This window comes from Pan paniscus, chromosome 21, assembly GCF_029289425.2.
Source record: "Pan paniscus chromosome 21, NHGRI_mPanPan1-v2.0_pri, whole genome shotgun sequence".
Lineage (NCBI taxonomy): Eukaryota > Metazoa > Chordata > Mammalia > Primates > Hominidae > Pan > Pan paniscus.
Window position 1 is genome coordinate 16861200 of NC_073270.2, and position 15056 is coordinate 16876255.

General features: G+C 36.6%; 1 protein-coding gene across 8 annotated transcripts in view; it reads left to right on the forward strand.

Annotated features, from left to right (window-relative positions):
• The window catches only part of MACROD2 (mono-ADP ribosylhydrolase 2), a 2054393-nt gene that overhangs the window by 1966474 nt on the left and 72863 nt on the right, over positions 1 to 15056 (forward strand). For 5 of the 8 annotated variants that reach the window (XM_055105084.1, XM_055105083.2, XM_055105081.2 and 2 more), the window contains exons 13-14: positions 2171 to 2248; positions 12023 to 12103. In XM_055105084.1, coding sequence (XP_054961059.1) covers positions 2171 to 2248; positions 12023 to 12103 — 159 coding nt within the window. The remainder of the gene's footprint in view (positions 1 to 2170; positions 2249 to 12022; positions 12104 to 15056) is intronic. The other 3 variants (XM_034947084.3, XM_034947082.3, XM_034947083.3) reach the window with 1 other exon arrangement.

A 15056-nucleotide genomic window follows, 5' to 3' on the forward strand; every position in this document is an offset into this window, starting at 1 on the left:
TGTAAACTCGATGTAAATCACCATTGAGGAGACGTTTCTTATGTAATATTTGGGCAAAATCATAATGTTTATGTAACATTATGATTAACAACAGTGAATTATTGTTCAGTGTAAATGAATAAATTTTAACTGAACATAAAATCTTGGATAATTCTATAACATTAATGTTGAGAGAAATTAATGTGGTACAAGACTAAATATCAAATAATATAATTTTTAATAAATAACTAAATCTAAAATACTTTCACATTTAAAATTTAGCCTGATCTATATAATACCTTTTTAAATCATTGTATATTTTTAGTGTTAATGTGAGAAAAATATTCAAAAATTTTTTTTCAATTGACATCTTAGCTCCAAAATTAAAAGAGCATATTTTAATGGGAGCTGGTTTAAAACAATTTGACATAAGTTAGATAACAGTTTGGCAAATGTGTCTGTGCTCAGTTTTGCTTCCAAATTTGGACTTTTAGACTTATTGTCAGCCTCAGAAAGAAATAAGAAGCAGTGCAGATAATTAAACATTTGCCTTGGGGGAATTATTTGTAGTTAATTAAAACCACACACTTCGGGTATACATTAATACTTGCTTCACTGGTTATTAAATTTGAATCATATGTTAACTACCCAGGTTTCTCACTTGTCCATCAAATGTTGCTTGTGGCAGGTTCAAGAAACAAACTTTCTCATAATATTCCAAACCATATTGTTTAAAGCTATCTCCTAATTTTGAGAGGAAATGAATGGAGAGAGACAGAGGGAGAAATGAAAAGGAAACAAACAAAGAATTGTATATTTTAGACTCCACCTGATTCAGCTCTGTTGGGGAGTTAAAACTCAACCAAGTGACACAAATTCAGTAGAGAACACATTTGTAAGTAATCAAGGTGTTGCTGTACCACCCCCAGCTTTCTCCATGGCCACATGCTTACAAGATTAGCTTATGACTTTTAGATATCTTTGGATTGCTTTCCTTTCAGCAACATGAAAAATATCTACTAGACTATAAGCTCCATGAGGGCAGAGATTTGGTGTTTTGTTTCCTGTTGGCTCTCCAACATCAAGTACAGTGTCTGGCCAGGTGTGATGTCTCACACCTATAATCCCAGCACTTTGGGGGTATGAGGCAGGAGGATCCTTTGAGGCCAGGAGTTCAAGACGAGTTTGGGCAAAATTACAAAATCCTGCCTATGCAAAAAATTAGAAAACTAAGTGGGCATGGTGGCCTGTGCCTATGGTCCTAGCTACTACAGAGGCCAGAACAGGAGGATTGCTTGAGCCCAGGAGTTTGAGGTTGCAGCGAGCTACGGTTGCAGCACTGCATCCAGCCTGGGTAACAGAGCGAGAATCTGTCTAAAAAAAGTGTCTGGCATATACTTGGCCATTATTAAATGTTTGGAAAATGAATGAGACCTACTTGCTGTCTTCCTGTTGATCCATTCACAGGATCATTCCAGTACTTTTTAAACAGCCTCCAGGGAGGCCTAAACATTTAGCAAGGAGCCCTTTGTAGTTTTGCAATAGCCCATAGTCACAGAATCCTTTTAGCCATGTTAAACATGGATATGTTTAACCATATCCTATAACAAAAAAAGATAAGTATACAACGATTCCATGTTTAAATGTGCTAAGCGAGGGAGGGAATGACCTTGCAGAGACCAGAAGGTCTGCATTCCCTCTATGCTATTGTTCTACTCTTATGGTTCCCGAGGAAGATGAACTTAATTACCACTGGATTTCAAGGTTCTGTGTCTGACTTTTTCAAGGACTCAAGACTCCCATATGTGAGCAACCACAGTAATGGAAGCATTAAGAACATTAAAATTAGATAGTCCTTTAATCTTCTTCATTTTGCCTTCCTTTTATGTCCTTTCCCATAGTTCTAAGACTTTCCCTGATGCAAAAAGCCGGCTTTTATTTTCTTATTTGTTGCAAAAAGACATCCCAGCTAGCTACATCTCTACCTTTGTAAGCTTTGAGCAGATATCTCACATAGTATGGGGGGGAAAAAAAGCGCCTATTTATTGGCAAACATATGTATTTGAGTGGTTATTTTTAAAACTAACAAATTCTATTTTTCCTCAAACATAAATCTATCATGTTAGTGCTGAAAGCTGCTCTGTTTCCAAGTTAAAAATGCTGACCAAAGGTTTTGCTTGTTTGTTGTTAGATTCTGCAAAGGATGACAGTATTACAAAAGGCGGTGAAGTGACAGATCATTCTGTGCATGACCAAGATCATCCCGATGGTAGGTTGTGAAATCCTTTATTAGCTTTTCTTTTCTTCTGCTGGGAAACAGAAAAAAAAAACAAAAACAGAAAACCCACAGACTTGAATTTTTCTGGAAAAATATTGATTTCCAATAACACTTTGTTAGCACTGAATACCAGTTGATCAGTAGCTGCCATCTTTAGAAGACACTTTTGCTTTCCAGAATCCTCACCACTCATTACTTTTGTGCCAGGCTGGCTTCATTTATTTTGTTTATTGTTACTTGCCTGAATTCTATAAGCACTGGGTTTGCAAACACTGAGATGAATGTGTTATAACAATGAGAATAAATATTTTCATTGAAAAACATGGAGAATAAATGCAGGGGATTAAATCCACATAGTCTTGGGATATCAAGAAGGGAGTACATAACAAACAGAAATGAAACAATCTTTAGAAAAATAACAGAAAAAAATTTCCTAATGTAAACCAGTTCTTCCACCCAAAACATGACAGTACACATTATATTTATAGGCAAAGGAAAAACTCAGAACAGACATCTGCATAGCTTCATGGAATTTCTGAAGACAAATGATAAAGAAAGGCTTTTCAAGTGTAGTCAAAATCAGGTAGTGATTAAAACCACCAGAGTCAGATTAGCCTTAACCTTCTTCTTCCACAACCCTAAAAGCTAGAAGAAAATGGAGTCACAGTTTCCAGAGCTCAAAAGGGCACAGTTTCCATAGTTAATGAAGTTATTATTTATACATGAAATCAGAGCAATATTTTCTCAGGAATACAAAGATTAAGAAAACATGACACCCAGGTATCCTTTCTGAATAAACTAACAGAAGGCCTGAGCAAAAACAATAATATAGAAAGGAAGGCAAAACTCAAGATTGAGGAAGGCACATTCGAAAGGGACTATATGGTAAGAGACTAATTAAATGTACGAAAATGTTGAAATAATTGTTCTATCAAATAATTTTGAAATAACCCTTCATAATTAGGATGAAAATGTCTTACCTAAATATATATCTTTAACTTTGAAATTTATAGTATCTGTTGTTTGAAAATGAGAAAAAAGACAGACTAGCTTTCAATAATGAAAGTCTAAATAATTTAGACCATTTCTCCTACTGAAGACAACTAGACAAAAATACATATATTTATATATTATAAACATATATTATATATTATGCATATATATATATATATACATGTATACATATGGAGAGAGAGAGACTGTTTAAAGGCATCAGTGAGCTAATAAGATACTGAAGAACTGTAAAGCTGAGCTCTGGGAGGCAATGAATCTCCAGATATGTGAGCCCAGAATTTGAAGCTCTTTTTACCTTAGGGCATTTGCTGATTCTACAGAAGGTGTCTGGAGCTCCATTGCTGAAAAAGGCAATGACCCTTGATAAACTCTCTGTTTTGGGGTTGAAACCCCAAAGATATGTATCCTAGCAGGAAGAATGAACGAGCAGTAGATTGGCGGTGGACTGCTTCCCAGCTTCAAATCATCTCAATCCTCACATTAAGACCAGTCCAGATTGCTAGTCCCCTCAGGCATCTAAGAAAAGCAAATGTAAAATATTTACTAGGAGTGAAAAAGAGTGTTACCGGCTTCAAATCATTTATATAAATAATTTGCAAAATATAATGTCCAGCACACACATAAAAAATACCCCAAAAAATGAGGGAAAAAAGGTAACATGAAAAACAAAACAATAAGGCAAGAGAAGTTCATATGAGCTGAAAATATTAGAGTTACTAACACAAAGTATTAGATAAATATGTTGAGTATGTATAAGCAGATAAAGATAAGATTGGAAATTTTAGCTGAGAACTAGAAGTTCAAAACCAATTTTACAATGAAAGAGTCTAGAAGTAAATGATGCTGTAACTGAAATTAAGAATTCAATGAATGAATTTATGACTGAACATCATATTAGACACAGCCGAAAGAAGATTTGTGAACTAGAAGTTAGGTCAGAATATACCCAAAATTACAAATAGTAGGGGAAGAAAGGAAGGCACACACTAAAGAAAGAGAAAAAGATATTAAGGATCTTATGATAAAGTCTATCACAAGTACAGTTGGAGTCCCAGAAAGGAAGGAGAGAGACAATTGGGCAGAAGCAATAGTTGAAGAAATGTGGTGAGAAATTTCCCACACTGATGAAGGACATCATGTTCCAAAAGCCCTTTGAACTCTAAGCAGACTAAATATAAATAAATAAATAAATCCACAACCAGGCCCATCATAGTAAATAAATAAATAATATAAATAAATATAAATATTATAAATAATATAAATAAATAAATCCACAACAAGACCCATCATAGTAAAATTCCTGAAAACCAAAGATAAACAAAACATCTAAAATGTTATCTTCAAGCACTTGGACTGAGAGCTGACTTTTCAATATGTATAATGAAACTAAGAAGATAATACAACAAAATAGCTGTGAACCAAGAATTCTAAACCCAGGGGGAAAAGTATGTTTCAAGAATAAAGGTTAATTAAGGACATTTTGGACCAAAAAGAAAGGCACAGTTCATCACCAGAGAATTCTGGTGTTCTGCAAGTAGAAAGCTATTAATCCCAGATAGAAGGCCAAAGATAAAGGAAGGAATTAAGGGCAAGGTAAATGGTAGTTATTGGATAAGTCTAGATAAATATTGATGGTATAAATCAATACTGACAATGATGTCTTGTGGAGTTAAGATATGCATAACATTAAAATATACCACAATAATGGCATTTATTGGAATGAGGTAAATTAATTTTAAGTGTTCTAATGTTTTTCCATTAAGATGAGGAGTAAAAGTACAAATTAGTGTTGAAACTTTGTAAGTCTCAGTGGCCCCTGAGAGTCAGGAAATGAGGTGAGCCCTGTGATTGCCCAGCTGGCTGCCTGGAGAGTTTCCAAGCTGTGGTGCAGAGAGGAGGAACCCAGGGAGAGCCCAGCAAACTCTCCACGTTGAGGAGACAGAAGTGAGAGTCCTGGGAGGCCAAGGTAGCTAACGTTTGCAAGGTAGCATTCTACAGAGAAGAGAGCTCCACAAACGGAATGCTCAGAGGTCTACAGAAGGAACTCCTCAGTCTTCAACTGGGTAGGAACACTAGAAAAGATCTGAGAGAGTGATAACTGGAGCTTACATAGGGCTAGAAGAAGTGCCTGTTCCCACCAGCAAGACTGGAAAGCCTAAACATTCATAAAGAACTCTGAAGGTTTTTGCCTTAGTAGCGGAGCAAAACAGGCAATAGACTAAATGCTCCTCATGTCCTCCCCAGTAGAGCTTAAAAGTGAGACTTGAAAGGATCAGAATATTTCTGAGTAACTTAACTGCATTTTAGAATGAAGCTCAAAAATATTTATAAAAATTATAAATATATCTCATACCCAACAAAGTAAAATCAACAAAATTACCAGGCATGCAAAGAATTATTGCAAGACAACTCTCCATGCATCTTTCATATTTCTGCATGTTTTGTGAGCAGAGGCACTGCTTGTATCTTTGAAAAGGATCATGTTTCTCTTCAAATTAAAGAGCATACATACTTATTGTGCATTTCAAAAGGTTCAGAGAATCTTGAGATTCTCTGATATGGTTTGGTTGTGTCCCCGCCCAAATCTCATCTTGAATTGTAGCTCCCATAATCCCCACGTGTTGTGGGAGGGACCCTGTGGGAGGTAATTGAATCACAGGGGTGGGCATTCCCATGCTGTTCTCATGATAGTGAAGAAGTCTCATGAGATCTGATTGTTTTATAAAGGGGAATTTCCCTGCACACACTCTCTTGCCTGCCACCATGTAAGACATGCGGTTGCACCTCCCTTGCCTTCTGCTATGATTATGAGGCCTCCCTAGCCATGTGGAACTGTGAGTCCATTAAACCTCTTTTTCTTTATAAATTACCTAGTCTTGGGTATTTCTTCATAGCAGCATGAAAATAGACTAATACATTCTCTAAGTTCAAGATTCCTCCCCTATAATATCACCCACTGAGTGTGCAGGAATCAGCTGGTCCACCTATGGCACCATGTGGGAATCAGGACTCAGAGAACAGATACTAATACTCTGGTTACTGTGATTTCTCTGAATAATAAACTGTCCTTTATCTTTGACCCAGAAGTCTTTGTCTTCTGTCAGCATCCATGGAATTGTGGCTCAAGCAGGGTAAAATCTCAGAGTCTTCATAGTTCTTGACAGGAAGCAGGAAAGTATGATGCACAGGAAAAGAAAAGTTGATGAATGGAACTCAACCCATAAATGATGCAGATGATAGAATTAATATGAAAGGGCATGTTAAAAGTTGTTATAAGTCTGTTCCACATATTTACAAAATTAAAATTAGGACTGACCATGTTAATTCGAGACAAAGAAGTTATAGAAAGACCCAAATTGAATTTCAAGGAATTCAAAACACAGTGCCTGAATTAAAAATTATACTTGATGAGAACAGTGGCAGATTAGATACTATAGAAGAAAAGATTAATGAATTTGAAGATGAAGCAATAGAAGCTATCCAAATGAAAACAGAATAAGTGACTGAGGGGAAAAAAAAGAGCATCCATGAGCTATGAGACATCTTGAAGGGTGGTTCTAATTACAATATACATGAATGTGAATCTCTGAGGGTGAATGTGGGAGGAAGGGACAGAAAAAATATTTGAAGTAAAAGTGATTAAAATGTTTCAATGTGATGAAATTATGAACCCACATATGCAAGAAGTTCTATGACCCCAAAGCATAAGAAACATAATGAAAATTACACCTAAGTACATCATAATCAATTTATTCGACACCAGCAATAAAGAGAAAAATCAGAAAAACAAGCAGAGGAAAATGACAAGTTACATATAGAAGACAAAGATAAAGATAAATCAGGCCAGGCACAGTGGCTCACGCCTGTAATCCCAGCACTTTGGAAGGCTGAGTTGGGCAGATCACTTGAGGTCAGGAGTTCGAGACCAGCCTGGCCAACATGGTGAAACCCCATCTCTACTAAAAATACAAAAATTAGCAAGGCATGGTGGTGGGCACCTGTTATCCCAGCTACTTGGGAGGCTGAGTCAGGAGAATCACTTGAATCCAGGAGGCAGAGGTTGCAATGAGCCTCCTGAGCTGAGAAAGCACCATCGCACTCCAGCCTGAGCGACAGAGCAAGACTCTGTCAAAAAAGAAAAAAAAAAGATAAATAAAAGGTCCCAATGGAAACTAGAAACTACAATGACATGCAAAAACATGATGAATCTCACAAATGTAATATTAGAGAAGGTATGAAAGCATATATTATTTATTATATAATCTCATATATGAAGTTCAAAAAGCAGGAAAAAAATTAACATTTAGAAAGGCTTGTTTAGGTGATAAAATGATAAAGAAGACCTAGGTACTGATCACTGTGACAGTCAGGGTTTTGATTAAACTTTGGTGATTGGAGAGGAGATACTGCCAGGAGGGGGCCATGAGGGGGCTGCCTGGCTGGATGGTTATCATAAAAATATATAGTTTTTGTATTTGCATTTGGTTATTTAATTGAGATCTCTATATTTTGTCTGTGTTTCTATATATATGTCGCAATTTTATAAAATTGTCTAAAAGAGGAAGAAAGAAAAAGAGGAAATGAGGAAGGGAATGAAGAAAGGAGGAAAGAAAGGAAGCATCAATGGCAGAGGTTGTAAAACTAGATTACAGCTAGAAGAAGGAAGAGTTGCACATTAGCCTGACTCCGTAACTACCACTCAAAAACTAAAAATCCCAGTGTTATGGATACTGACAATATGTTACCTTTCAGAATATCTCTGAAAAATTGTACAATAATCACAAATAGAATTAAATAATAATAAAATTAAAAGAAGATACCTTACTTTCTAAATTTCCCAAAGAGATCACACGAGAGTATACTCACCAGTGCAAATAATAACAATAACTAGCAGTGTAACAAAAGCCTAATGTATCAAATAAGATGACAGAAACACAAGCAAATGGTTATAACAGTAAGTGTAATTAGGTCACTTTAATAAGTGTAAAAGCCACTCAGGTTGACTTAATAAAAAGGTAAAGCTTTAAAAGTATAAAGTTAGAAAAATGTATATTTGAGAAAGGAGCATCAAAAGAAATCATGAAGAACTACTTCTATTTGAACCAATCTATTCGGTTAAAAGTCTAGCAAAAAAATCTCCAGTGACAAAGAGTTGGTTATTTGATATTGATAACAATTTAAATTCCTGATGAACTATAATAGTGATGGGGCTTTATGTGTCAGATGATATGGCAAGATACAATACAAATAAAAACTTGTTGAAAATGCAATGAGGAGTTCCCAGATACAATATTATTAGTCAATGACAGAACAAACAGACTATGGATGACATGGACTGTTTGAAAAATGTGCTTAACAGGGTAGTCCTTGCTATAGGAATGGACAGGCTGATCAATGAAACAGATGAAAGAGTTTAGAAGTAGACCCAAGCAGATCTGGGATTTCAGTACATATTCTGGCTGACATTTCAAAGACAGATGACTCAATCAATGGCATTAAAACAACTAGTTGGCCATTTGGAAAAATAAACTGAATCCCAACCTCATTCCTTTCACCAACATAAATTCCAGAAGGAGCAGAGATGAAACATAGAAATGAAACTATAAAAATACTAGAGTAAAAGAACCAAAGGTTATTATTCAGCACTAAAAAGAAATGAGCTATCAAACCATGAAAAGACATGTAGGAATCTTAAATGCATATTACTAAGTGCAAAAAGCCAATGTGAAAAGGCTACATATTGTATGAATCCAATTATATGACATTCTGGAAAGGCAAAACCATGGACACAATGAAAAGATCAGTGGTGGCCAGGAGTTGTGGGGGTGGGGAGGGATGAATAGGAGGAGTACAGAGGATCTTTAGGGCATTGAAAATACTCTGTATAAGGCAGTAATGGTAGATACATTTCATTATACATTGCCAAAACCCATAGAATGTACAGTTCCAAGAGTGAACCTTAATGGAAGTTAGTAGGAGTTACATGGGATATCTCTGTACCATCCTCTCAATTTTGCTGTAAACCTAAAACCACTCTACAAAAACAGTATTTTTAAAAAACAACAAAATAAAACAATTACAGGCTGCTTTTTTAACTGTGAGCACATACTTGCAGACACAGGATGGTATGCATATGTTATGAAATGCAGGCATACACATATCTGTAATGTGTGTGCATATGTCAGTATATTGCATAAAAGAGGAAAATAACAAAATTGTAATAGATAAATGTTGAGATAATAAGTAAAGGTTATAGTGAAATTAAAAATGAAAACTAGTGGGAAAGTATTCTCACCTAAATGACAACAAAAGAGCTAATTTTTTTATTTGAAAAAAAGTGTGTGTGAACCAATAAGAAAAAACATAAACAATCTAAGAGCAAAATGGACAAACGACTCCATTATAATACACAAAAGAAGATATACAGTCATTATAAATATGAAAAGATGCCCTATCTCTTTATTATATAAATAAATGCAAATAAAATAGTATCTTCTCTTTTTGAACTAGATAAGATTAAGTGGAGTTGAAAATACACAAAATTAGTGGAAATAGGGTTTCCAAACACGCTCGCATAATATTAGTGGGAGACTGAAAGGCATAACCTCCTCATCAGCAATTTTGGGAAAACCTAATAAAAGGTAGAATGTTCATACTTTGATGGAAAAATTATGCCTCAGAGATTTATTCTAAACTAACACCCACCCAGAGTATGGAGATATTTATTTACTGAAATGTTCATTGCAATATGATGTTTAATGGCAAAAAAAAAGTGTAAACACCTGAAAGCTCACCCATAACGTGGAATATTATGTATCTTTTAAAAACGAGATTTCCAAATTAATTGTAATGACAGGATGATGCTTACTAAAATATGAAATAAAAAAGCAGGACTCAAAGTGTAAATATGTTTTGATCCCAGGATATATTTACATATTTTTGCATATGTCTGCATCTATGTGTGTATACACACATACAAGAGAAATATGACAACTCACAATATTAAAACTGGCTATCCCTTAGTTATAAAATTATCCACAATTCTCAATGCTTATATGCATTTTTAGTGTATCCATAAGGAAATTGCATTTCTTTTGTAACTACAAGGCAAAAAATAATTTTTAAAAATAACTTACAATAGGAAAGTAAGTTTTATTGGCTCTAAGAGAAAACCAAGGATGTCTAGAAGATAATCAAATTCACACTAATCTAGGCTTAACTTTTGTTCTTAATCTGCAATATTTTTAGAAATTTTTATAAAAGTACAGTTTTGAATATTAGCAGCAATCAACTTTCAAGTTTAACAAAAAGACACAATTTACATGATTTCTTCAACACAAGCATCAAAGAAACAAAGTCTTTGTTCTTAAGAAAACTTGAGCATCTAATAATCTGCAAGCAATAAAATTATATTGTTGTTGCTATTGTTCAGAAACAGTCCATTTACAAAGTGAGTTCAGGTTTATCCCCTAGAAATGCTTCATTCTAGACTGATGTCCCCAGACCAATTTTTATGCAAATTAATTAAAGCTAAAGCATTAGCTTGAGCCAAACTTAATTACCAAGGCTCCAAGAAACAATCATGTGATCTATTTCTAAAGAAAAGCGAATGGATTTTTGGATTATCTGTTCTAATGGTCCCCTCCCATAAGTATGGCTGATTGAGTTCACTGTATGAAAAATACATACATAAACTGTGGAATTCTTTGTGTTCTTTTGTTTCCTCAGCCAGGAGGGATTAGGGCAGAGGACAGTGGGGAGAATTCAACTAGTCCGAATGTGAAGAGGGAAACATAAAGCTTGCCCCCATGGGGCCAAGAAAGCAGGATGGAATGTGAAAGGTCTGCATGCACTGAGGAGAAAGGCAGATGGGCTGGAAGCCCTGGGAAGAGTCATTAACACACAGCAGGCCTGGGTGCAGTGCAAGGCAGTCAGGCATACCTTGTCTTTGTGCAATACGCCAAAGCCTGCCTCGTTTTCAAAGCTGGACACCTTGTTTTCTTTCTTCCCCCATTTTTAATTAACTTTATTTAAGAAAAATGAGAAAAAAAATTCTATTTCAAGAAAAGATTGTCAAAATATGTAAAGCACACAGGTGAAACAGATCAAGAGTAGAGACAGGTTTAGAGGGCAAGGAAGAGAAATATTCCAAGAGATATTTGAAATAGCACTTTATCCTCAAAGTGAAGGGTCAAGCCTTACAAGTCACAGAAATTCCCTGGTGTTCATCAACAGACTCACGTTGCCACCTCAAGCAGGCCCACCTTTTCAGCAGTGCCCCAGGCTCTATTAAATGGGGACCTGCTCATTCTTGATTGAATTCCTCTGAAAATTTATCAAGTGGAGCACTGGGACCAGGGGACACACAGGAATACAGATTTTGGCCTTTTCCCCTCTCTGGATGCTCTACTCTTTCCTTTCATGATACAGACGAAGCCAGATCACAAATAGTAAGTTAAAGGTCCTTGCAATGACCTGGTGTGATGATTAGGTGAAATGGCCAGTTCCCTATAGCAACAGTGATAGAGAATGAAGCTCACTCAATAAACAAACAGTGAAGGTTCCCTCTCAGTATCATCCACCCAATAAACAAACGTCAATGTGACTGGAAACTTCATCTGAAGACATAGCTATGAACCTAGGAGATTATCTCATTCCACAGCCTTTTTTCTTTTCAATAGATGATGAAATTAAAGGTCAAAGAGGTTGTGATTTGCCTAAAACATCCAGTTATCTTTATTCCCATTCCAGGGTTCTCTGCAACAAATATAATGTGTGGCGTGCTTAGTAGCATACAAGACTCTACCTTGTTGTTAAAGGATGCAAGAGAAAGTAAGTTATAGTCCTTAATAACTATTTACAGACCTTGATGAGTACTCTAATAGAGGTCCAATTAAATAGACATTGATTGATGACTTCTTATTAAATGGGTGCTGGGAAGGAAAATATGAATAAAACAAAATTTCTCTCTTAATCTGGTAAGAGAGACAAACACAGATACAACTACATCACGGTGTGATCAGGATCTGGATGGTAATTAGGAAAATTCATGTGTATATATCTAAAGAGTCATAAAGATATACACTTAAGGTTTGTACATTTTACTATATGCAAGTAGATCTCAATTTTAAAAGCTAAAAAGCAAAATAAAGACATTTCCAGGCAAAACAAAAAGAAAAGAGGGATTGTAGTCAGGTAGAGCTGGTTATGATTCTTGAAAGCAGAACTGAGATCACAGCACTTACTTTCCAGAGGTAATGTGATGATTAGAGATTACGTGTGAAGTATCTAGGGACAGTCTGGCATTTTTATGGGATCAGTAATTTGCAGATTCACTTACATCTTCTAGGCCAGTGCTTCTCAAGGTTTAACTTGCATGCAAATCACATGGACATCTTGTTATACAATGCAGGCTCTGATTCTGTAGGTCTGTGATGAGGCCTGAAATTCTGCATTTTTGAAAAGCTCCCAGGTAATTCCAGTGTTGCTTGTCCATGGACCATACTTTTGTTAGGGACAAGCTGCCCCAGGACCACCCCCCCTCCAAAACAATGCAGCTGACCCTTACTCCGAATACTCTGCAGCTGCATTCCTGGACCCTTATCTAGGCACTACAGCAAGGTCGCCAGACTTGCTTACAGCCCTCCGGGTGGCATGGGGGAGGTCATGAGAAACGTGGATAAACCTAAGTTACACCTTCTTGTAAATTCCTATATTGTAAGCTGGTCACGAGATGATATGTGGTAAAGTTAACCGACAAAGAACCCCAGGGTCTCTCTCCACCATATAAACCCCTCATTTTGTAAGCTCAGGGCTGCCTCCGCTGACTGTGGTGGAGCAGCCGGGCAGGCTAATAAACTTACTCGCCTGACCTTGGGTCTCTCTCTCTCTCTCTCTCTCTCTCTCGTTCTTTCTCTCAGCTAACCTTACAACTTTGAGTGGCAATGGGGAAGATTGAGGATGAATGGCTTTTTTCAAAAGTGGAAAGGTCTTGATCAAGTTCAAATTTTAAAAGGCCTTTCTGCTATCAAATCACAAAATAGAATATAGGAGAAGAAAATGAAAGATCCAAGAGACAGATGATATATCCCTAAATGAGGAAAGAAGGCAGGAGACTAGAAAGTGGGAAAACCGAAATATTTTGCAGAACCATAAAGATGGCATTTCATTAAACTTCAGGAGTGATGGAAGAAAATAATCAAAAACAGCTTGAGGTTTTTATATTCAATGATCAAATAGATAAACATGCTTTAGTTTTAATTATTTTATTGGATCCTTTTGATTAAAATTGAGCTCAGGAGGAGTGGATATCACACAAAAAACATAATTTTTCCCTTATCCAGGTCATGCTAGCAGAGAATGAATCAAGGGGAAGTAGTATCATGGGCAGTTTAAAAATAATTGTATCAGAGAGGAAACTGTAAGATGAGGGGTTATATAAGTCAGCTTTGCTGCAGTAACAAATAACCCCAACAGTCTCACTGGGGGCTCAACAACAAAGGCTGGTTGTGTCTCTACTTAGCCCGGGTTGGCTGTGTTCCACATGCTTTCCGTTCAGGATCTAGACGAAGGAACATGGTTTATTAGGAGGAAAAGAGCTGCAGGCAACATACAATGGATCTTAAGGCTTCTGCTTGGTTGCAGTACACATGATGTCTGTTCCAGTGCCATTTCTAAACAAGTCACATGAACAGGCCTGTGTCAATGTGGTGGGAACATACACTTGTCCCACAAGGGCTGCTACGTGTCACATTGTCACAGACAGGGAAATATAATCCTCTTTTAGGAAGAAGTAGAGACAAGTTGAAACCGTAATGCCACCACAGGGATGGACTCAGGCAAAGAGTCCAAGCTCCTCTGAATCTGCTTTGCACCTATAACCAACCCTAGCTCTAGAATGTTTTTTAAAAAATTCCATAGTTAAGTATCCTCAGCACAAAATCTTTCATTAGCCCGAGGCAAAATGGCCAGATTTCAATTTCCTCTCTTAATGAGCACTTAAATGTTTTAAATGCTACAGGGGAGGGTAGGAGGAGAAGCCAAGGGGTGTGGAAGAAAAACCATTACTAGATAATCAACCTAAAAGTAATCAAGAGTTGGCTGAATTCTCTCCTGACCTTTGCTGTATTTAGTATGTGTCGTAAGAGAATGGTTGAACTGTAGCAGGACGAGCCGCAGACAAAACTTCTCAGACCCCAAGTTGTAGAAGGAAGGGCTTTATTCAGCTGGGAGCATCGACAAGCTACTGCCTTAAAATCCGAGCTCCCTGAATGCACAATTTCTGTCCCTTTTAAGGGCTCACAACACTAAAGATTTCACATGAAAGGGTCGTGATTGATTTGAGCAAGCAGGGGGTACGTGACAGGGGCTGCATGCACCGGTGGTCAGAGTGAAACAGAACAGGGCAGAGAGTTTCACAATATTCTTCTATACAATGTCTGGAATCTATGAATAACATCGGTTTCTAAGTTATGAGTTGATTTTTAACTACTGGGTTTAGGCCAGGCAGGCCCAGGCCTGCCTGTCTTTGATTTTACTTCCTTGTTTTTTTCTTAAAACAGGTACTGAGTATAAAACAATATAAAGTGATATGGGAGGGTCTCTCTCTTCCCTCATTTCCCCCTTTTGAGACTCTCACTTTTTCTTAGTGGGAGTTCTCACTCTTATTTTTGCTACTTATTTTTTTTTGTTCAATAGATTGATAGTGATTCATATAGTACACTTGTGCTGAAGCATTTTGGTGAACTAAGGTAGCGATCAAGATTTTTTATCATTTAAAGAAGCA